Source organism: Erithacus rubecula (assembly GCF_903797595.1).
Source record: "Erithacus rubecula genome assembly, chromosome: 2".
Lineage (NCBI taxonomy): Eukaryota > Metazoa > Chordata > Aves > Passeriformes > Muscicapidae > Erithacus > Erithacus rubecula.
The window spans coordinates 5,484,788-5,508,706 of NC_136685.1; the positions used below are offsets into that span (position 1 = coordinate 5,484,788).

The 23,919-nt window shown below is 46.0% G+C and overlaps 3 protein-coding genes across 7 annotated transcripts; 2 read left to right on the forward strand and 1 right to left on the reverse strand.

The window, feature by feature from the left end:
* Positions 1-155: 155 nt before the first annotated feature.
* PLA2G7 (phospholipase A2 group VII) lies at positions 156-15,860 on the reverse strand. Of its 4 annotated transcripts, none has more exons than XR_013773331.1 (12): positions 15,364-15,860; positions 8,666-8,793; positions 6,548-6,698; positions 5,880-5,973; positions 5,176-5,244; positions 4,562-4,709; positions 3,029-3,142; positions 2,664-2,755; positions 2,077-2,250; positions 958-1,106; positions 498-672; positions 156-431 (listed from the first exon to the last, which is right to left on the reverse strand). XR_013773331.1 is itself a non-coding variant. In XM_079298415.1 (11 exons), the coding sequence occupies exons 1-11, from the start codon at positions 15,608-15,610 to the stop codon at positions 572-574; spliced, it is 1,467 nt and encodes a 488-aa protein (XP_079154541.1). In that variant the 5' UTR covers positions 15,611-15,677; the 3' UTR covers positions 156-571. The 4 variants fall into 4 exon arrangements, 2 of the variants coding, with proteins under 2 accessions (XP_079154541.1, XP_079154542.1); XR_013773332.1 differs by lacking the exon at positions 15,364-15,860 and adding an exon at positions 9,031-9,172; XM_079298415.1 differs by having other exon boundaries at positions 156-672; positions 15,364-15,677.
* On the forward strand, positions 9,315-10,359 carry IMP3 (IMP U3 small nucleolar ribonucleoprotein 3; the record flags this gene model as incomplete). Its single annotated transcript, XM_079298428.1, has 1 exon — positions 9,315-10,359. The coding sequence occupies one exon, from the start codon at positions 9,315-9,317 to the stop codon at positions 10,137-10,139; it is 825 nt and encodes a 274-aa protein (XP_079154554.1). The 3' UTR covers positions 10,140-10,359.
* A 246-nt stretch (positions 15,861-16,106) lies between the features above and the next one.
* Positions 16,107-23,573, forward strand: ANKRD66 (ankyrin repeat domain 66). 2 transcript variants are annotated; one of them, XM_079298432.1, is made up of 4 exons: positions 16,107-16,477; positions 17,206-17,366; positions 18,634-18,862; positions 23,158-23,573. In XM_079298432.1, exons 2-4 carry the CDS (start codon positions 17,228-17,230, stop codon positions 23,336-23,338), a joined length of 549 nt encoding a protein of 182 aa, XP_079154558.1. In that variant the 5' UTR covers positions 16,107-16,477; positions 17,206-17,227; the 3' UTR covers positions 23,339-23,573. The 2 variants fall into 2 exon arrangements, with proteins under 2 accessions (XP_079154558.1, XP_079154557.1); XM_079298431.1 differs by lacking the exon at positions 16,107-16,477 and adding an exon at positions 16,869-17,026.
* The last annotated feature ends 346 nt before the right edge of the window (positions 23,574-23,919 follow it).

Genomic DNA, 23,919 nt, shown 5'->3' on the forward strand with positions numbered 1-23,919 from the left:
TATTTTAATGAGACACAGTTTTGAAGACCATCCTCTACAGGCACCTCTAACACCCAACTGTTGTCAGAGCACAGCTGAAATACTTGGTATCTAAGCAGGAAAGTGGTGGTTTGGGGTTTTGTTTTATTTTTTTTTGGTTTTTTTTGTTGTTGTTGTTGTTTGTTTTCCCTTACCCTGCAGCAAAGGCTTCCTGGATGCAAACTGACATAAAGTTTGGTAAACCAACTTGTAGCTGAATTCTGTGAAGCTCAATCTGTCTCTACAAACTTGACTCAAGTCAAAATCAGAAAGAGCATTTAAATTACTACCAAGTGATTTCCTCCAAGCTGCCTACAAAGCAGAAGTTACCCTGTTGCAGTATTTCAGAGCATTCCACTAACTCATTTGAATAGAAACCTCTGTTTATATGATTATGTAACTTAATGCCTTGTCTTTTTTTCTTTTTTTTTTTTTTCGTTCCACACCCCAGAAGCTTTGTAGATATTTAAAACCACCACATGTCTGAGCAATGTCTGACCAATATTAGTGTCCTGATGTCCTTGGCATTTTCAGTACTTCTTTGAATTCCTTATTAAGGTTCAGCTGGAGATGTGTCAATATTGGTCCCAGGAATAACATTGGATCCTATGCCATCCACAAGAGAATCCCACCGATCAAAATCCTTCTTAAGACCTATAAGATGGGCGAGAGAAAGCCCAAGTGGCCAAGTAGGGAAGGAAAAATATTTTAGGGAGAAAAAAAATAATGCTTCAGATCTTTTGTACCAGAACAAAATGTCAGTGATTTTCCTCTGAGCTGCTAAGATTACAAAAGTAACTGAAAAACCTCCAGAAGAAGTCTGACTTATTTTTTCCACTGACACACTTGTTTTGATCTCATTTTAAACTAAATGGTTATATAAAAAGCTTCACAGGAATAAATTATTAGTCAGCTTCATACTTTGCTGTAAATACTTACTCAGATGTTTCTGTAGGAAGGCTAATGAAGCATGATTGCTGATATCAATAGCTTCATTTGGATCTATTTCTCCTTTTAATTTGAAAAATCTTGCAATGATCCCTCCACTCACAAAGGTGAAGTCAGGAAAGCTCTGATGTACTGACCCCCTGCAAAGAGAAAAATGATCAACAGGCTTGCAAGAATACATTGAATTGCCTGATTAAAAGATGCACAAACTTCAGTCATGTCTTGTGCTGTCTTTAGAAGATAAAACAGGTTAATCTCACAAACATGCAAGATGAGCAGGAAATTCTGCCCTAACCACAGAAGGGAGGAAGGTTTGTACATGCTCGCTCTAAATCACTGTAATAGCAACAACAAAAAAGAGTTGGCAAAGCATCAAAATCAAGCTGTGTCCCTGCTCAGTGGTGAAGGATAGAGCCATCCCTGCCCTGGCTGCAGAACTGCCCCCAGAAGGCTGTTTCAAGTGTTCAAATGCAGGTGATGCACAAGGCCCACCACAAAGCTTGTGCCCCAGAGCAGGAAAGCACACCTTGGAGTGTCTTAAACTTGGGGTTCCTGGCTGTTCTGAGAGGTCTCTGTCCCTGCTGTAGGGGATGTATGGCTAATATAAACATGCAGTGAAAACTTGGGCCATGAGGAGAGTCAGTCATATCATTTAGGCTGGAAAAGACTATTTAGATTATTAAATCCAACCATTAACCCAGCACTGCTATTCCACCTCTAAACCTCAGTGCCATATCTACATGTCTTTTGAACACCTCCAGGGATAGTGACTCCCCAACTTCCCTGAGCAGCCTGGTCCAATGCCTAATAACTGTTTAAAATATTTCCTAATATCCATTTTGAACTGCCCCTGGTATGACTTGAGGCCATTTTTTCTTCCCTGGAAGAAGAGCCTGGACCCCCCACCTGGTTCTACCCTCCTGTCAGGGAGTTGCAGAGTGAGGAGGTCCCTCTGAGCCTCCTTTTCTACAGGCTAAACATCCCCAGCTCCCACAGCTCCTCCTCAGCCTTGTGCTCTAGGGACTCTCTGTCTGCAGTTACCTGCAGTAACTGCACAGCTCAAACAAGAGCTTCAACCACAGATTGAAATCATGGCTCCTGAGCACTTACTTGATAGTGATCATTTTCTTGTTTATGTCATTGGAGATGAGCTTCTTAATCTTTAAGATGTTCTCAGCCCACTGGAACTTTTCAGAGTTGATGAAAAGCAGTGGTTGCTGGACGCTGTTTTCATAAATGTCATCACCTACAGGAAGCATCCATACATCCAGGGCAATGCCACACCTGCCAAAAACATCTGGATATTGGCATGGAAGCAGAAAGCTTGGAAGTTCTGAGCCTGCTCTGAGTTGCATGAGACATGGGAAAGAGAGTCTCGCTGATACTGAACAGGCAAATGAATCATTTTGTTTCAGAATTATCTCTACTCTGGGGGAAAGAATTAGTCCATTCTTGCCATATGTTGGTCTCCACTGCCAGGTGCAGCTGGACTGCAGGGTCACAGATGATAAAATAAGATGCAGCAGTTATGTTCCACCACATCCCCACACTGGGAAGAAGCATGGCTGGAGAAAGCAAGACATGCCAAACAACACTCTTCTTCAGGAGCTAATTAGTAGTTGGGGGATCTTAGGTAAAGTGCCTTGCTCCAGGCCTCTCAAGTGCCAAATGTCACTGGCCTTGTTTTGCATACTTACCTGAATCTTATTTCTTTGCTGAGACTTTCAATAACTGTAGCACCACCAAAAGAGTGTCCCATCACAGCTATTCTGCTAGTATCAACAGAATCCTGTCAAAAAAATCCAGGTGCTGTAAGAGACTTTCCCAAACTTACTTTTTTTAAGGGAGTAATTGTTTTTAGGCATTAGATCCTAGAGAGGTAGGAAGAGCATAATTTCAGCTCCATTACTCTCTATCCAGCTTTGGATGACCTGAGAATATTTTTACAGATCTACAGAGTGATCTTCAGAATACTTTACATGAACCAGTTTAGAAATGGAAGGGGGAAACCAAAAGCATTATTAGGTGTTTAACAAAATACAGGTGGGCACCTTCCACTCACCTTTAGGCTATTCCAGTCAAAGTCTGAATGCAGTACATTTGTTACTTCCTCTCCTGAATTGATTTTAAGAATGAGATTGAGAGCTTTGATACACTCCTGTGCTCTTTGCTGCACCTGGGGAGAAAGAGAGGTTGGGGCAGAGCAGTGGAAGAAATCATTGGACAACTGCCAGGCCTGACAGCACCTTGGACACAGAACTTACTCTGATAGTTCCCCCCCACCCAAGTGTTTGATACAGTTTGATACACCCACTATTCTGAAATCCTGAATGGAGCCATCTGATGAACAATAAAATCAGGTTTTGGCAGTGTAAAGAACTGAAGCTCTTGTGTAGAACTTTTGCACACAGAGGAATTTATCCCTGAATGCATCAAAGGCCTTAAACTCCTTTGTCCTGTCACTGCTTAAGAAAAGGGGTTGTTGGGATGTGCAAAAAGTCACACACCTCCAAGGAAGACAGACTCACTGATGCTTCTCAGGCTCACTTGGATAAGCAAATACCATTCTATCACTTGCCCCATCACACAAAAGCCTTGAAACTGTCTTTACATTGGATAAACCAAACTAAGAAACAATGAAGCTCATCCTATTTTTATATATACTCATCCTTGAAAACTGTAGCGAAGCTGTTGCAAAAAACAGTTTTTGTTGTTCCATATAAGAACAGTTTTTAACTGGTATGTCAGTAAAAGAAAAGCTTCAAGAACCAAGGAAAAGCAGTGATCTTGGGAACTACAGTGTGTAGGCAGCCAACAAGATGTCTGTGCATCACTGAATCACAAATACATTCCAATCTCCCGATTTCTCTATTTAGGAAATTTGCAGACAATGGCTTCTGGAGGTTATTTCCAGGTTCAGACATTACATATTGACACTGAAAGTAGGACATTCTACTCTTACAGGAAATGACTCTTGTAATATTGTCTGTATGGCCCAGGGAGATAAAGAGAAGCACCTCCCTGAATGAGTTTTCATTAGCTGGAAAAACCACTCCTGTATTTTATAGGTCAAGTGTATGCTTGGAAGAGCTTGTCAGTATGGTCACATTACATCCAGCTTGTATACTGCTTAAAATAAATTGGAAGTCTGAACTGTTTACATTGCTAAAAAAAGCCTTCAAGTATGGTTAAAAACTATAAAGCAAACAATCCCCTCAGAGCAGCCATGATTCATCATGCTATGGAACAGTAAAGAAAAGCTAATGTAAGCCTAAGGCCACACAAACATTTGAGCTCAACTGTGTCACTTCTAGGCTGGGCTAAAGACAGTGAAGAAGCAGAAAGTTGAGTGGAACCAGAAGAGAAACATGACTCAGCTCAAGTGCAACTTCAAGAAAAAACTTTGCTGAGGGAGCAGTTTGTGCTCTGAAGAAAGCTGTTGTTGGCTGTTCCACCTTCAGGGACACAGGACTCAATCCATTTTTCTATATCCCTGAGCCATGGCAGAAGACTGCTCCCCTGGCAAAGGGAGACTCTGCTGGGCTGAACACAGCAGTGCTGCACACTCCCCAGGGCACAGAGCCAGCCCAGGCACCTGCTTGTGGCGCAAGCAGCGCTCCTCCTCTCCGGTTTTCAGCTTCCTGTAGTAGATCCACTCCTTCTCCACGTTAGCCATGGACTCTTCCTGTGACTCAGAAACAGATCTTCTTTTACAATAATAGGTGGCTGAAGCAGATTCATCTCTGTAATACCAACAGGAGGTTATTTCTGGGTATGCATTCCATTTGGTTTGAGATGAAGTCAGCACAAGGTTTAGATTTCACTCCTCTGAAGAGATCCAGCTATCAACTAGTGCTGCTGCAATTGCAACCCAGTGTACACAGACTTTCTAAATAGTACAATAACCTCACCAAAACTCCCACCTCCTCTAAATTCTTCACCTACTTTATACTCTAACAATAAGAGAGACAAATGGCATATCTGAAGAATGACAAATTATATCTACCCCAAGACTTTTCATTCCAGGGCTTATCTAAACAGAACTCCCTCTGTTTGGAGAAGAGTTGAGCTATGGGCAGTGTGAGAAGGGCTGAAAAAGAGATGTTAGTTTTTCTTTAAAAAAAAGGTTCTTCTTTAGAATAAGTAACATCCTGTTCAGTATGTGAAAGTTGCTTTCCATCAAAACTCCAAAATGTGCAGCACACTCACCTGTGCTCCACAGCAGCCACTATAAAGCCTTGAGAAGCCATCTCTATGCAAATAGCAGAATAGATTGTCCTACAATAAAAAACACACTGTTGTGAGATGTCATTCTTTTAATTCCATTGCTCTTTAAATGCTGACCACACTAGCTGTGCATGAGACCCCACTCAATATTTCTTCTCTTTGAATTTGCTGCTTACCAGAGCAAGATTTTGTATGCCATGCACCAAAGCCTGTTCACAAAACCTTGGTACTGTTTTACTGTATATTCAGAAAGGAAAATGCCACTGATTTTTAATAAGTAGCACATACAGCACTTTGCATCTTCAAAGAGTTGTCCAAAAATCAAACAGCTAATATTCACAACACCCTTATGGGCTCGTAAGTATTCTTTACCTCCATCATACAAAGAGAAAACACAACTGAAGCTCTGAACAACCTGGTCTAGTGGAAGGTGTTCCAGCCCACAGCAGAGATGATTTTTAAAGGCCCCTTCCAATCCAGGCTGTTTTATTATTCTGTGACCAATCACACACCAACCCTGCTGTTGTTTCAGTGGAGACATAATGACACACAACAGCCTGTTCTTCAAATCTGTTTCAGCTCCACAAAGATCTCACCCCCCTACTGAAAATCTGTTCAGAACCACCCTTGGAGACTGCTGTCTCCATAGACAACAGAACCAGTTTGTCAACAAACTGCAGAATTACCGAAAAGCTCCAAGTCCATGGGAAAAAACAAGAAGTGGGTATTTTTCTCCTGGTTTGAAAGCAGCATTTGACTTTGCAGGACAAGTCACTGAACCTAAATAAAAATGGAAGTGTACATCATTATTACTGGAATGAGAAAAAGCGTTTGTTCCTGTGGGAGAGATCTCAAGAATGTAGAGACCACTGATATCAGATCATCACCACTGACATCACCTGAAGAAAAGGTTCCAAGACTCCTCTTTAAAACAGAAGGCAAATATGGATCTGACTCTGAAAATACTTTTCACCTGGCAGAAGATACTTGTCTTCTCCTGCTCCCATCCACAGCCTGGCACAAGGTCTATATATCTCTCAAACCTTCATACTCAGGCATCCACGTTTTGCTGACTTAGGATCTCTCTTTTATATCTTTGCACATTTCCTTGTGGGATTTAAATGACAACACACAGGTGCAGCTTACCTGGAACAAACTGCCCAGACACTCCTATCCACAGCAGTCAGTACTGCCTGAGAGCTGGGGTCACATTCAACAGTCTCACTACATGAGCTCATCCCACAAAAACACACTTCTTTCCTAAAAACTCTCTTTTAGCCCTGCAGCACTAACACCCTGCTCACGGAGCACAGAGGCAGTGACAGGCAAGGAATAAAACCAGAATGAGTCTTACCAACATAGTAATGGAAAAGCCTTTCTCCTACAGCTCGGTACATATTGAGGAAGTCAGAGAGTCCCTGATAATATTCTTTGTCTGGAATCCATCGGGCCTCTTCGATATCTGTGGCATCATATGCTGGATAATACAAGCGCAAAAAGCTTCCCTGGGATTAGGAAAAAAGATTTAAAAGGAATATTGGTATTTATTTATATATGGCAGAGAAAATGGAAGACATTTATAGAAAAGGTTTCAGTTGCAAGAATGCAAGAAAGCTCAAGAAAATGATGAGAATCTCATGAGAAAACTATTATCAAATGCAGGCTTTGATGCCAATCCTATGTCACAATCTTCCTGTGCATAGAATGAATCTGAAGTAGCATGAGATACACATCATCACAAAGTTAATTATTACAAACACTCACTACCTATTTGCTCGGTCCAGCATCTTGCTGGATCTTTTCTTCTGTCTTCTTCACTGGGAATGATTTGATGATGCATTTTGCTAAGTTTCATAGGGCTGACTTTTAAAGGGGTGACTGAAGATGACCTGAGAGCTGGAGCACCTCTCTGAGCATAGGCTGAGAGAGCTGGGGCTTTTCAGCCTGGAGAAGACAAGGCTCTCTAATGTGGCTGTAGTGTTCCTGCCTAAACTGAGCAGAGGCTGTCAGCAAAGCTCTTGGGCAGCTGCACAGCAAGGGAGAACAATACATCACTCTTCCTCCTCATCAAAATATTCACAAGTCTTTCTAAACACTACTTTGTTAGCCTGTGTTTCATCTGCCTCTGTTTCTTACCACCAGTTCCAATCTCTTACTGTCTGCACTCCAGGTATTCCAGGAAAGCACCCAAGCTTTCCATGCTCACAGGGACTTTCTATACCCCTTTGTCAGTCTTCTCCCTTCACAGACAGCAGCAATGTACCAATGCACACTGCAAAGCAGACCTCCCAACAGATGAACTCTGTGCAATTTGCATTCTTATTTCCTAGTCTGCAAGGGAATTTGCAACACGCTGTTCAAATTCACTGTCTTGCTCCAGCAAGTATTTTTGGTTTAGCAAGTTACAATCAGGGCCAAGAAACTCATGAGCTTTGAAATAAAGGCTGATTTCTTGAACATAACTTACCCATTTACCAAAAGTTTGTTTAATGAAGCTTGTTTCTATTCACTTATCAAGCTTAAATCAACCTTTGACACAGAGACCATTAAGGAAGAACTTTCCTATATATTGGTAGTGATATTAACTTGATCTCAGAATAGTCCCAGTGAAACCTCCCAAATGACTAACTGATTACCAGAAAGGGGAAGAGGTTTTCATTATTTATGCCTGAGAGAACTGGATTATTCATAATGCTTATGTAAAAAAACACATGGGCTGACTGCAAAGAGAAACTCATCATTCTTCTGTGCTGATACAGAGTAAGCTCAGTAAAGGAAAACATGAACCATTACAAACTGATCACAAGTTCCACTTCATCTGGCTACTCTGAGGAGTAAAACCACAGTATAAATGCAGGTGTATTCTCTCAAAAGCAAGAGGATTTAAAATGGAAACTCACAAGCAAGCTCATTACTTGTTTGGTTACTGTCTCTATTTTATTATTGTGACTTCTTACCATAGTAACCTCTTGCAAAATTGACATCCTGTTCATCTTCAGTGAGATAAAATCTCAAGAGGAAATCTCATCTTTGATGAACACTGCATAGGCTCATCTTCTAACCCTGCCAAATCCTGCTGGCATCTTTGTGATGAGAGCAGCCACAGTCACAGAGACTGTGTGTGGAGTCTCCACAGGAGCCCAGTGCAGGAGGGAGCAGTGGAGTGGGTGGGAAGAACCCCCTGGATCCCAGGGGGACACAGTTTCTCTGCAGTATCTTGTGCAGGATAGTCAAAAAGGCAAGCACATTGGGAAGAAGAATTGGCCATGGGAAAAGCTCACAGGTTACATCCATCTGGTAAATGCCCAGTACACATCCTGCATCAGGATGGAGAGGATAGAAAGCTCAGCTGTGAGTGCCAGCGTGGAGCACACAGGCAAAACTTTCTGCTTGATTTATCTGGAAAGCTGCAGCCAGTTGTTTCACTGACATTGTGGCTTAAATCCAAAGGAGAAAGAGTCAAGAGCTTTACCTCAACTGCATCTTCTGTCATCAGGTCAGTACATCCAACTGAGTGTGGCCCCTTTCCTTCAGGGATCTTGTAAAACTTCTCAGTGCTGCTGGTGCTCCACATTTCCATTGGTGCCTTCACCGACACACCTGGGGAAAAGCACAAAGCAAATCAAGAGACCACCATCACCTTTGTGACCAGATCACCCACACTGAAACAAACCCAGCATGCTGAAAATCCAGAATTGAGAAAATCAAGACTAAGCCAATACAAAAATCTACTCGTGAGAAACAAAGAAATCCCGAATTGTCAACCTGACCTGTTCTACTGGGGATTTTCCTTGTTGTATCCTGAATCCCAAGGATCAGACAGCACCGTGCACTCACAGAAAAGTGGGATGAAACCTTTGGCTGGCGAGGCCGCAGCGGCACTCGGGAGATGTGCGGTGCTACGAACCGCACGGAGGGAGGATTCTGCTGCTCCTCAAGGAAAACCGGGCTGTGCGTCAGGGAGAGGGGGATATCACGGAGAAACACAACGCCGGTGCCATTTTTCCAGGAGGAATGACGAATCCCTGGCGAGACAAGGTCGGGCTGCCCGTGCCGGAGCGGGTGTCGGGGCGGTGCGGCCGTGCCTGGGGTGACCCCTGGGCGCCGGGCTGGCCCCGGCGATGCGCACAGCGCGGGGGGAAGCAGCCGCATCCCGGGCTGGGCTCTACCTGCCGCCTTCTCCTCGGGAAAGGAAACACGGAGCCATCCCTCCCCGGCTCCCCGCCGCCCGGCCGGGCGCCCCCGGAGCGGAGGTACTCCCGGGGCGGAGCTCCCGGCGCGGTGTCCCGGCGGCTCCTCCCCGGAAAAGCGGCGGGGCCGGCGGCCGCTCCGCCCCGGAAAGGTCCGTGTGCGGCGGCGGCGCGGCGAGTCCCGGATCATCCGCCAAGATGGTGCGGAAATTGAAATACCACGAGCAGAAGCTGCTGCGGCGGCTGGACCTGGTGAACTGGGAGGCGTCGGGCGGGAACCTGGCGGAGGTGCGGGCGCTGCGGCGGTACCGGGTGGGCCGGCGGGAGGACTACGTGCAGTACAAGGCGCTGGCCCGCGCCGTGCGCGCCCTGGCCCGGCGGCTCCGCGACCTGGGCCCGGCCAGCGCCGCCTTCCGCGCCCGCTGCGCCGCCGCGCTGCTGGAGAAGCTGCACGGGCTGGGGCTGGTGAACAGCCGGCAGTCGCTGGCCGTCTGCGAGAGCCTCTCGGCCGCCGCCTTCTGCCGCCGGCGCCTGCCGTGCCTGCTGGTGAAGCTGCGCATGGCGCAGAACCTGCGCCACGCCGTCACCTTCGTGGAGCAGGGGCACGTCCGCGTGGGGCCCGAGGTGGTGACGGACCCCGCGCTGCTCGTGCCTCGCGCCGTCGAGGACTTCATCACCTGGGTGGACGCGTCCCGCCTGCGGCAGAAGGTGCTCGACTACAACCAGGAGCGCGACGACTTCGACCTGGCCGCCTAGAGCTGCCCTGCTGCCTGCTCACAGGACACACACACCCCGATAAAACCCCGGCGGTGCCACCGCGGGATGTTCGCACACCTGCAAAGGGAGCCAGAAGGCAACTGTGCACTTCCAGCTTCGTATCGACCTGCTCCTGGCTCCCTTTTGCAGCTAATGGTTCCATTCATCCATGCAGAGGAACATCCTTTACATATCCACTGCTTCAAAAATATGTCCAGTGGTCCAGCTCCATTTTATGCCCAGCAGCTCAGCTCCATCATCATCATCATCATCCCTGGCATTGCCAGCCTCACTGTCAGCCCAGCAGCTCAGCTCCATCATCATCATCATCATCATCTCTGGATTTCCCAGCCTCACTGTCAGCCCAGCAGCTCAGCTCCATCATCATCATCATCATCTCTGGATTTCCCAGCCTCACTGTCAGCCCAGCAGCTCAGCTCCATCATCATCATCATCATCTCTGGATTTCCCAGCCTCACTGTCAGCCCAGCAGCTCAGCTCCATCATCATCATCATCATCTCTGGATTTCCCAGCCTCACTGTCAGCCCAGCAGCTCAGCTCCATCATCATCCCCAGCATGCCCAGCTGCATCATCCTTAAAAGTGCATCTCCATCATCCTTACACCCCAAAAAGCAAAAGTGCTTGGAAAAGTCTCTGCCCAATCACCAGAGAGGATTTTGGTCAAGCTCTAAGTGCTTGGCAACTTAATAGCAGCTGCTGGAAGGGGTTTTAAGCCAAGCCGAGTGGCTGTTTTAAGACTGAGTTTAGCAGCTTTGCTGCTCTTTTTCCAAGAGTTTGTCCTGATTCCTCCTGCAGATGTTGAAAGCACAGGAATCAGAGTTACTTCTGGAAGGGTTTTCCCTTGATTTCAAGGAACAAGGAGGGAATGCAGAGATTTCTGGGGGTCAGCAGTAAACAAGAAGGCCAAATACCGTGTTTCTGGAACTGTCAAAGTTTTAGCCAAAAACAGGATTAAAAAAAAAATCCAAGAAACTTTATATTGTCATGTGAAGTTGTAAAGGGAAGTTTGATGCTTTGAGTTCAGTGCTGTGTGGGGTTCCACATGACCATTAGTTATCATTTACAGAACAGGATCTAACTGGGGAGGTGTTGGAGCAAATGCTGATCTAACCATAACTGCAGATTTGGGGGAACTTTTGCATTTAGCACATTAGCCAGGAGCTGCTGGCAACTTTGTTCCCTTTTGATAAAAAAAAGCAGAAAAGAAAATAAAACTGTTGCATTTTTTTTTAGTTGGTGAATAAATGTGTGGGCTGTTTTATGATATAGTTTCTCTGAGTTTATTCTGATTTTTAAGTGTTCTAATAAGCCCTGTTTCCCACCTTTCAGAACTTTTTTATTTCAAGTTTTTTATATAACTTATGTAAGTCTGGTTTTGTTTTAATAACTAGAAGGATACTGAGTTCTAACATGTCTATGCTAGGAATGCTTCTTTCCCTTACCCAGGGCTATGAAAGGATGTGGCAGTAGGTTTAGGAACAGAGCTGTGACTGTCCATACCAAATCTAAAGAGCTGGAGTGCAGCTACTGTCAAAGCTCTAGATTGGGATGCCTTAGTGTGGGTTTTTTAAACAGAAAAAGTGTTCAGGTGAGGTATATTTTGGAGGTATTACAAGACCACAGTCTGTCACCAAATATTATGTCAGGTATTTAAAAGGCAAACAGAATGTTGACATTTCTTCCCTATCTCATAAGCCAGCTGTATTAAGCAGAACAAATATTAAAGTGATAATAGATATTAAAAAAAGAACACTAAACAGATGGGTAAACCCTTTTCCTACAACTGCTGTGTGTACTTGAATTTATTTCAGGAACCATAACCTCAACAACATCTTAACCTTTTTCTTAGAGCATGCACTTTGTTTATGGTAAGAAATTGAAAAAAAATTTGCACACCTGAAGCCTGACTTTTAAACACCTTCCCAGCTTCCCTCTCCTCTAAAACAATTCCATTATTTCTTGGGAAATTTAGAAGGTGCCTTATTCAGGTGCCTCATTTTACTACTGAGATGCTAAACTCCTCATCTGCCCAGTGTGTGCAACCCTTAGAGAACTGCAGAAAAGGAACTATCAAACCTCCAGCCTGTCAGCCTCTGCAGTTTACAACATCAGCTCATTCCTTTTGTATTAAACTAACTTTTTATCATTCATCTGTGCACCTTCAGCATCTGTAGCAGAAGAGAAATGATCCTGTAAGCTGTTAAACAGTGGGAATTGATTTCCCTATAAATATATGGGATAATAGCATCCATCACCCCTGCTCTGCTCCTGTGGTACTGGAAATCAAATTCTTATGTTCTCTGAGAAATTGGGCTGTGTGTTTGTTTGTCTGTGTGGAATTTCTTAACTGGTTGTGCTGGTTGTACAGTAGCTGAGACCTGCTCCTCAGTTTTAGCAACTGGAATCCTCACACACCCCTGCCCAGAGCTTCAAGTATGATAAAATGAAAGTTCCAGCAGCACAGCCACATTCCTGTTGGTGATTACAAACAAGGAAATTATGGCTTCCTTGTGTTCCATTGTGGTTTTGCCTTCAGTTCCTGGGTTTGGGTTTGTTTTCCAGAGCTGACATGCTGTGGCCACTGCTGGGTGGCTCCCACAGCAGTTCCAGAGATGGGGATTGAAAGGGCACAGAAAGTAGCTCTGACAGCCTTTCCCAACACTTGGATAAACATGGAGGCTTTTGTTAAATTCCAAGGCTGATTCAACATCACTATAAATTGGCACAGTTTCCATGGGCCTGGATATGATCCAACATTGCCCTTTTTTGGGCAAGGTCCTTCAAACTCTCCCCTCCAGTGCTCCAGAGACTTGCAGCAGGAGAACTTATGCATGTGAGAGTAACAGGATGGGGTCCTGGATGTCACTGTGCTCCTTCCCTGCACCTTCTGAAGTGGGCTTGATGTTCCTCAGGTACCCCAACATCTCCAGGAGTCTTGTGGGAAGTTGCTGCTGCAGGACAGAGGATGGTGGTGCTGGTGATGGGGCAAATTCTCTCCATGCCTGACAAAACTTGGCCACTGCCACCTCCATATGTGCCTGTCCCAGGATCTGGGGGTATCAGCTTCTCCAGAAGGGGAGAACAGGGCTGCAGGGAGGTCTGGGAAGTGCAAAAGCCATTGGCAAACAGTGAGCAGTTTCCAGGCAGGAGCTCTTGCTTGGATAGTGGGCAGCCAGAAAGGAGGTTTTACCAGGGCCTATGTTTTTTAGGTTTGAGAGTGTTTTTTTTCTATTTTTTTCCCCTTTTATTTTTTCCTCCTTCCTTTTTTTTTCTCCTGACCTTGGCTTTCCCTTTATTTGAAGGCTACCAAAGCAGAGAAGCTGAGGCTGAGGAATGTGGGGGGAGCTAAAGCAAAGAGTCCTTCACACTGAGCTTTTGTGCTGCAGTGTGTAAAAGGCTGAGTCTGTCACTGAAATGCAAATGTCTGGCTTTTCACTGATCTGAGCTCCATTTTTTTTTCCCAGTAAACAAGCATGCTGCATATTTTAAAGGCTGCTTGCATCTGACATTTTAGTGTGGCTTAGTGCTGACCTCAATCAATCACTGCAGCACATCACCATGAGCCATGGGGCTGAGGGTACATCCCCCTTCTCAAGATGGGAAAGGGAGACTGAGAGAAGCAAAGGTGGAATTGGGCAATTCCCAGGTTTTTGGGTAATGGTCCTTTATCCTGGGCTAGGCCAGGGTTTCCTAGTGTTGCTGAAGGGCACTGCCCCATACTCATCTCTGCAGCACTCCCCAGTAAGAAACCCCATAGCAGATGGAAGTGTCATTGTCCCCTTTTTGAGCTCTGAATCATGTTTTAAATACATCCCCTGACAGATCTGACCCTGGAGATTAAAGAGCCATTTCTTATCACCAGGGCATGAGATCATTTAGTCCCTAACCCAGAAGCTAAAACATTTCAATATTCACTGTATCTAGAGGATCATTATTTTAAGAGTTATGTCAACATTTATCTGAGAGCCCCAGCTCTTGTCCCTGCTTTTAAATACACCATTTTAGGCAGTGAAACATCTTTTCTGACCCACTGCTTGCTGGTTTGGCCCTACAGCAGGACTTTGTACTGGGAAACGTGTCTGCTGGGAACCATCCCCTCACTTCTTTGAAAGCACAACAGTCTCTTCCTTCCTCCCTCACATCAGCTGATTTTGAAGAAAGAAAGTCTTTCACTCCCAGCAGGCAGAGAAAGGGGAGGACACCCATCAATGACAGCATGTCCCATTCCTCCTGGAGCTGCTGTTAGGGGATCCTGTGTGTCCCCAGCAGGGTGTCACCACAGTTTGATCCATGTGTCCCCAGCAGGGTGTCAGCACAGTTTGATCCATGTGTCCCCAGCAGTAAGTCACCAGTTTCTGGGCTGCTGTGAACACGTCGATGGGGTTGTTGAGTGCAAGCCCGATCCCTGCCCAGAGGAGCCAGCACCTGCAGCTCCAGAGGCTGGGATTGTTGTGTCACAGGGTAAAGTACAGACGGGCTGTCCCTGTCCTGGCGGCTCCGTGTGGCTGACACGGCAGTCCTCGACTTGTCCCTTGTACTGAGCTTGGGCTTAAAACACCAGGGGAGCCACGTCCTAAAACCACCTTCTGTGTCCAACAGCAGCTGTGCCGCAGGGTCCCCTGCAGGGTTTGCAGGGGATGAACGATGCCTGGCAGAGCACCCAAACCTCCTACTCTGTCCCTCTCAGCCTCCCAGAAGAATTTAGGTGGGCAAGGACCGCTGGAAGTCACCTAGCCCAAACACCTGCTGAAAGCAGGGCACACAGGGGCTGCCTCAGCCTGCATGTCAGTGCTGGGCACCTGAGGCAGAGTTTAATCACCCTTGCTGTGAGTTATATTTTCCCTTCCATCTCGTCGTTTCCCTGCTGCTTCCCATCCCCACAGCCGTGCCGGGAGCTGGTTCTATTTCCCTGAATGTTGCTCACACACGGCCAGGCGGAAGGGACATGTCCCCCTTACCGCTCTCAATTTATCCGGAGCGAGTCCCACCCTTCCGCAGGGACGCGCAGGGATAAGAGGTTAGGAAGGAAGGAAGGAAGGAAGCCGAGGAGCGCGATCCCTCGAGAGTTGGGGACAGGCAGTGGGAGCACTGAAGCTGCTGCGCAGAAATTACTCAGCTCCTTAAAATCCCCCTCGCGTCACCACTGCTGCTCCCCGCGCTGCCCCCAGACCCTGGTGCTGCCCTTTCCGGGCCTCGCGTACCTGTGGCGCGGTGTCCGGGCCGTGCCCCGCTCCCGCCGCGCTGTCCTGTCCCCCCGGGCCGCCCGCGGCCCTCAGCAGCCGGCCCAGCAGCGGCTGCTCCCGCCGGCGGCCGCCTCTGCTTGCACGGCGACTGCCCGGCTCTCCCCGAAGGGGAGGGACCAAACTTTGCCTTACTTTTCAGCTGAGACAATCTTTCTGAGGGAAATCTTCCTTGCGCCTGGAAAACAAGTTTCTGGCGCGGAGCCATGCCCAACAAAGCCTGCGGGTCCCCGCGGAGGCGAGGTGCCGGGCCGTGCCCCGGTATGGCAGGGACAGGCTCGTGTGCGGGCTCCTGGTGTGTGAATTCCGGATCTCCCGGCTGGGGCTGGGTCCAGCAGCAGGAACCCCACGGGGAAATTCCCCCGGATAGGTTGCAACACCCCGTGGAGGAGCTGCAATGCCTGTGGTGGGGCGAGCAGCGGGGAACGGCGCCTTGGCTCAAGGCTGTGCTGTAAAAATACAAGTGTTTTCCTCTGTCCTTACGAGAAGGGGATAACCACAGTCTAGGGAGGCAGAACTCACTGTTGGGTACAACATCTGGGGTGGCTGAAAGTGGATTTAGCACGGGTCCCTGCTTGTGGGGCAGATCTGTGCTCACCCCTCTTTGCACAGCCCTGGCGTTTGCCCCCTCAGTAATGCTGAATTCGGGGAATTCACCTGGAAAACAGTACGGGGAATAAAAGATTAATTTTGTGCGGGATCAACAGCTGTGAAATACCCTTGTGGGCTTTCAAGGCTAGCAAGGGGAGGCAGCAGAGCAGAAGAGGAGGTAGAATTTGGCTTGGCTTAAATTGCTCATGAAGTTGTCTTTGTGGACTGTGCCCTTGGGATCAGCAGCTTCCCTTCCCTCTGGGTGTATGTGTGGGGGAATGAGCTGAAGCTGGAAAATAATAAGAAAGTTGTATGAGAAGGTCTAAGATTTTTTTTTTCCTTGGACTTTTGTCCAGCCCTCATTTCAGTGATGGACTGGATGCATTAAAGTTTGGCATTTTTGGGATAGATTTGATGCTGTTGAAAGGTGTTGGACAACAAGTCAGAAGATCTCTTTTTAATCTAAAGGAACAGGTTCTTCAAGGTTAGTGAGAGACAATGAGGAGGAGGAGGAGGAAGCAGTACACAGGTGCTCAGAATAACAGGGATCCCATGATACATTTTTTTTTCCCACTAGGAGCTCCAAAATTCAATTTTTTTTTTTTTTATATATTCAGATTTTCCCAGATGTGCAGAAGTCAAACTCAGTAAAAGACAAGTATGGGTCTTTCTTTTGGGTCTTATCTACACAATCCAACCACCCAGATGTGAAACAGGCTATGAATCTTAGTTTAAGACCATTCCTCCTTGCCTTATCATCTATTTTTTATAAGCTTAATTATTATTATCCCTTTTTATAATTTTCACCAAAGAATGCTTGCATAGATATTTCTGTCATTGCAATAAAATGCTAGCAGTAAGAGACCTGCAGCACAGGCAAGGGAGGAGCCAGTTCCCATGGCTAGTGAGCACAACAAACCCATGGCAAATGTTCAATGGGGCTTTAGCTACAAGTCCTTTATATAAAGGGCTGCACTTTGCTGCAGATTTCTGTGTCTACAGACCAAAAGTCACCACCAGTCTGTGATCACTGGTTTGAAAATAATTTTTTTTTTTTTCCTCGTCATTCCTTTTTCCTTATTTTTGGACAAATCTTGGTTTCTCACAGTGCCTGTCTCATTTTTAATCCAAGTGCTGCTGACCTATTAAAGCTGCTGAGAGAAGCTGATACATCAGTGAACAGCCACTAAACGACCATCCCTCTGTTACCAGGCTCCTTCCTGAAGAGTGCAGCATGACAGAGCTCCATGAAGCCGTGGCTGTGGGTGACTATGACCTGGTGGAGAAGATTTTGAAGGCAGGGCAGTGTGACCCAAACCAGAAAGATGCTGACTGGTATGACAGGACCCCCCTGCACTGGGCTGCTGCCAAAGGTAAGGGCACCCCCAGCTCTGTTACCTCTGTGAAGGGACGTCATGAAAGGTGATGCTGATCACCTGTAATTGTATCTAGGCTGGCAAAATCTCAGCTTGTATCTAGTAATTTTGTCCCTTATGAGCAAAAAAAGGTTGAATTTCCATTTGAATGGGAACTTTACCTACAAAATAGTTTATGGGACTGCTGTTGAAATGATTTTTTAGATTTTTTTCCTTCCCTCACACAACAATTTGCAATTTGCATGATGTGCACATAGGGAATGGCTGCTTTTCCCCCTTATTTTTCTAAAAGATGACACCATGAGTTTCTCATGTACAGCTGTGGGAAAGAACAGGAAGTCAAACCCACTGTATTTACACCAGGTATTTATCAAACCAAAAAGAATAAAATAATATCTGTATTTTACTTTGTCCTCCCTTTATATTCCACCTGCTTGAATGAACAATGCAGGACCAGAGCTGTTTGCAGCTCCCATTTGGTCCTTCACCTTCAGAAGTGTCTGGTAAAATCACATATCCCTTTGCAGCCCAAAATAGAGATGATGCAACAATATATAATGTATAATTGTACACAGTGTAAAATGGGAAACTGGACCTCTACTCCTCTATGCTACAGTGTTTGTTGGGATCTCATTGCATCTGTCTTTGCTCAGAAATCAAGTGTGTGATTTCCTGTTTTACACTTAAGGCCATGTTTTTATTTTGTCCTGATGATTATTGGGCATTTAAACATCAGCAAAGGGAACTGAGCTACTTAATAAAAATTATGGTGAGGAGCTAATAGAGCTTAGATATGATTTGAAATAGACAAGCTCAGTCAAGGCAGTGTGAAGTGGTGTAGAAATAATTTTTTTGCTTCTTGAAGCAATTCCACTGGTTGGAAAAATGTGAAGATGAATGAAGAAGAAGTAGTTTCTCTACTGCTACCCAAAAAACCTTCATTTTAGTAAAGCTGCTCACAGGTTTTCCCATTCTCAATGTTTAAATTTTATTTCGCAATCGAACTAAAAACCAAAAAGAAGCAATGAAATAGCCAATTGGTCAATGACTAACTGTTCAGAAATTACAAAGCTTTTTGGTTTGGTTGTTGCTTTTGTCGTAAATTTCCTCTGGAAACAGTCTAGCTTGCGAGAAAATAACCAGCATTTCCTATTGAGTATCTCTATGATAAACCAAACAGGCGGGTGAAATCGGAGGGAGTTATGCCCAGCTCTGCACGGTGTCAATTCTGACGCGTGTTCTCTGTTGCTGGCTGCGCTGCCAGGGCGGCCGGACCTGCTGAGGCTGCTGGTGGCTCACGGCGCCCGGCCGTGCCTGCGCAGCGCCGCGGGCCGGACCGCCGCTCACTTCGCTGCCGAGGCGGGCGAGCTGCGGGTGCTCCGCGCCCTCCACTCCCTGCACGCCGCTATGGATGCCGCCGACCTCTTCGGAGACACTCCCCGGAGGCTGGCGGAGATCTACGGGCACCAGGAGTGCTCCAGATTCTTGGAAAAGTGAGTAGCGGTGGCAGGCGCCGCTGCTTAATTAACATCGCTGCTCCGCAGAGGACCAGAACAAACACGGTGTGTTACTTACCTTCCCGCCCAAAGCCTGCTGAAGCCCTGACTCACAAGCTGCAGTGGATGAGCAAACACGGGCCTGTCACGGGAAAGCCGTGAGAAGCCATTCTTTTATTCCCCCGCCTCCTGCGGTTTGCCTTGGCGTGTTTTCAAAATCGCTGCCGCTTCATGACGTCATTGTTTTTATAAGGATGTTGCAGAGCCGTTATTGGGAAACAGAAATGAAAGCAACAGCTGACAAGTGTTAACCCCTTAGACAGTGGTGAATAGCAAATACACAGGTCGAGTTGTTTAGGAGCAGCCCTCAGCAGTTGTGTATTTGTATGTATACAATTTGGCTTTTCTTACAATAAAGAAAAAAAGTGACCATATTTTTTACATAATCATTGCAAATTAGACCACTTAATAGGATGGTTACATATTACTTCCAAATTTTGGGAAAATCCTTGTTGTCTTAATTGCTTACTGTTACCACTGTGGCAGCACATGCCATAAGAAATATGTTTTTATTGGTTCCCTATTACCATTTCTGTTTTTCAGCCATTGGCTGAGCTCACGGCTGTTTTTATCCTTGCAAAGGTGTTTCCCTGGAGCAGGATGCTTTACTGCAGAGTTTTGAGCTGTGTCCCATCCCCTCTCTCTAAAGCAGTGGGACAGATCACCAGAGGACCAACCAGCTTACTCAGTGCAAGATAGAATCCCAACACTACTTCACTTAAATACACTGCCTGTGAAAGCTATACATGCACTGAGAGCTCCCACAAGTGTTTTCTCCCTGGATTTTCCTGTGACTTTACAGTCCCACCATCATCTTTCACTGGCATCTCTTTTACCACTTCTACATTCTCAAGACTGCTTTGGTACCATGTATATTTTTCAATAGACATTTATCCAACTCAGAGTCTCCAGCTTGCCAGTGCAGCATATAAACTGCCAAGTTCAAAATCAGGCATGGTGACAGGGAAACATCTGACGAGGGCAGTGCCTTACAAATGCCACTTTTCATTAATCCATATAAACCCTTCTGTAGGTACTGCTGTCCATTTGTTGTACTTCTGCAGCTTGTTGGTTCCTGCTGAAATGTCCCATGCCAACCTCTTATCTTCACACAGCATCAGAGTCCTTCCATAGGAAAAGACAACCAAACTCTGCAAAATCCCCCTCTACAGAGCCCAGTAAACTTTTTAGGGGAGCCACAAGCTCTGGTTTCCAAGCTCTGGCTATTATGGAAGCTGCTGATAGCTTTGCATTTTACCTGCCCACTCAACACAGAATCATAGCATGGCTGGAAGGGACCTTAAAGCTCATCTCATTCCAACCCCTTGCCACAGACAGGGACCCTTTCCACAAGGCTGGGCTGCTCAAAGCCCCATCCAATGTGATGGAGCTGAACGCTGCCAGAATGGGACATCTGAGAGTTAAAGTCTTTCTGGTTTTGGAGGTGACATGCTTAACCCCTCACTATTCACCACTTTCCTTCCACACAGATGTATCAGCCCTTCTTACCCTCAGACCTTCAGTTTAATGGCATTTAGGCTACCAGCAGCTGATAATGAAGCTTTGCAAATTAGATTTTTTGACTAAAGTAGTAAAAGCTCAGGTCTGCCAGACCACTGAGAATGGGGCACTGTCTTCCAGTGGGGATTCTCTTTATACTGTCCTCAGCTCTTAGCATACTTAATTTCTGTACCAGAACAGGTAAATACTGTCTAACCTAGAAAGTCTGCAGACTTCTGCCCCTGGATGAATAATTTATAGCAATTATTAGCCTGTTTATTGCTGTTCTTTTTGCACTAATCTCACCAGTAATTCCTGCCAAGTCTGTAACATTTGCTGTGCCCTTGGATGTGCTCCAGAACCATCTGGGAGTGAGCTGACAGCAGGGATAGGGGAATTGCCTGGATGATGCCAAAGGGCAATGCCCATGGCAGGCAGAGGGGCTTGGGAGAATGTTGGACAGGTTGATTGGCAGAATGATTGACATCCTGGTCTGAGGCACCTTAGTAACAGCCTGTGGTGACTCAGGTCAGCTGATGAAGGCCTTTCTGAGGTGAATGACTGATTTAAGGTGGAAAACTTGTCTTTCAGAACCACATGCTGGCCTGACTCACCCCACAGCTGCATGGCTCTGTGTGGCTGGGAGATCTGATGACTAGGAAAGATGCTTCAAACACTCAGTCTAGAACATTTTATAAGATACACAAAGGCTGTATGAGCCTCACAGCCATACCCCAGCCTGTGGGCTGCCAAGAGTTTATCACTGAGATTCAGGAATACTTTTTAAGCCTAGCCACTATAATTTATGACCACAATGGATGCTTTTACCCTCACACACTGGCCTCACCGCCTCACATCAGCAAAACTGGAATAAACTAAGAGGAATGGTTGTCACTTGTAGTGTCATTTCAATTACCATCTGCTCCTTCAGATGTGTAGAAGGTTCCAGAGGTGATGTCTAGGGTCAGACAGTGCCAAAGGGAACAAGGCAGTACTGTGTGTGCTCTCCACCAGACAGAGAATTAAGAGTGTGTTTGCACAAAATGCTGTGCAGCACAGAGCAGCTCTGCCCTCCACTCAGTGGTGTGTGTGGGATACAAATATGAGGAACATTTTGTTGCATAGCATCCCTGTCAGCTTTGGATATTTACCAGTCATGCAAAAAGAGAGAAAAGGCAATTTTTAAAATCATCTGAGGGTCTGTTCCAAATACAGGGCTGATGTGCATATCTACACAGGCCTATGAGCATCCAAATCCTTCCTGAATCCAAATTCAGCCCCCTCTAGCACCACCACGACCCTTGCACACTGTTTGTCAGTCCCCAGGTGTTGCCAGCTTCATGAACTCCCTGCCTTCCTGGGCTGGACCACTGAATTATGCTGAGGACTGCATCAACATGAAAATACTACATATATCAACATGGAAATATTATTGTCATGCAAATATTAGTAATATTCTGCTGCCAAGTATCAGTACCACTCACTGAGGTCTGCATGAACATGCAAAAGTTAGGAAACAGCTGCTTTCAAAACAGCTGCTTCTGAATGGCAAATGCATGTTTTGCATCAGATGTGGTTTGCTTGAGAAGGGCTTTAGTGTGGATGCTATGAAAGCTGTCATGGCACAGGGACCCCCAGCCCATGTCTGCTGCCAGCCTCTCTGCCAAGTGCCAGCTCTTGAAACTGTACCAAAGAGTCCTGCTATCTAAGACCAGGGCATATATATACTCATGTGCAAATAAATACATCTGTATGTTTATGTTCAAAAGTCTATAGAAAGGCATTTCTTGCCCTTGGTAGCAGATACTTAATAGAAGACAATAGGGTAGTTCACTTGAAGTGACTTACTACTCGTCCTATGGCCTGACCACTTCAGGACTGACCAGAAGTTAAAGCATCTTGTGAAGGGCATTTTCCAAATGCCTCTTAAACACCAGCAGCCACTGGGCATCAACCACCACTTTCAAACATAGGCTCTGTGGAGAGCCTACAAGAGAGCTGGAGAGGGATTTTGGGCAAGGGCTTGGACAAGGAGGAATAGCTTGGGTAGGTAGGATTAGCTATATTAGGAATAAATTCTTGACTGTGAAGGGGGTGAGGCCCTGACATAGATTGCCCAGACAAGCTGTGGCTGCACCATCCCTGGAAATGTTCAAAGCCAAGCTGGATGGGGCTTTGAGCAACCTGGTCTAGGGCAAGGTGTCCCTGTCCATGGCAGGGAGGTATGGAATATGAGATGATGTCTAGGGTCCCTTCCAAGCCAAACTATTCTGTGATTCTATGATACAGAAAACCCACTTGATGAGATCCATCAACACGGAACTGTTGGCTCTGCTCTGTGCTCTCAGCTGGAATAGCATTGCACTCACATGACAGAAATGCTCTATTACAGAAAAAAAGAAGGATTTTTCCTGGTATTGGATAATGTTTCTGACAGAGATTCCCAAATCCTAAGTGCCTACAAAATCAGAGCCCTGCAGGAGGAGGAAAGGGTTTGCCTTCTCTTGGGGAAGATCTTCACTTGGAATGTCCATGTGTGGATCCAGGCGGTGCTGGGGCCCCTGTGAGGGGAGCTTGGGGCTGCACCACACTGGACATGCTGCAGAGTTTTCCCAAGTGTTGATGGCAGCAGGGTTTTGGCCATACTAAGACACAGCCCCTGACTCTGTAGCTGGGCCTCTGTGAATGGAGATGTGTGTGTGTGTCATGCTCACTCTTGGTTTCTCTCCCAGAGCAGAGGTGGAAAGTAGGAACTACCACAGGAAAGCTGCACTGAGAAAAATCCCCTTAGACCAGAGAGATGAAGACTGGGAACTCAAGAAAGAAGATCTTCGGAAAAATCCACCATGTTTTTGGGAGAAGTGCACAGCCTCTATGCAAAATAAAAACAGGAAAAAAAAGGGGAAACAGTAGTGAGCCCTGCCTGTTTGGTGCCTCTGGGTGCTTGCAAAGGCACTGGCACACCTCAGGTGGATCTGCAGTGTGATATTTGGGTGAATGGAAGAAGCAGAGGGCTACAAGAGTGCATCCTTAGAGATACACTGAAAACGATTTCCTGAAGAGCAAGGTGTTCTTCAGCCTCTCTCTGAGTTTCTATTTATCTGATCTCAAATTTAAAATAAAAACAATTGAAGAATGTTTAAATATACCAATATTCTAAATCAATGAAATGCTAAGATTTACTGTGATGGCAGCAATTACCCATATTCAGGGTAATTACCCATGTCAGAGAAAAATATAGTCTTGATCCTACCTGATTCACAAAAGCAACTTGCACTGTGGTTCTGCTTGCTCTTCTGATGTCTGTGGGCCTTTGCTACTTTGCTTCTGTCACTGAGTCAACAAGGAGGCTCTACATGGACTGGCAGCCTCTGGTGATGCCAGTCTCTTTTATTAGAAGTGGGATTTAGTTGCTTTTTCTGTGTGAAGATGAGATGTTAATGTTGAGCTTTCAATGGACACATGGGTCCAAGAGCCTGAATCTTCCATTCCTG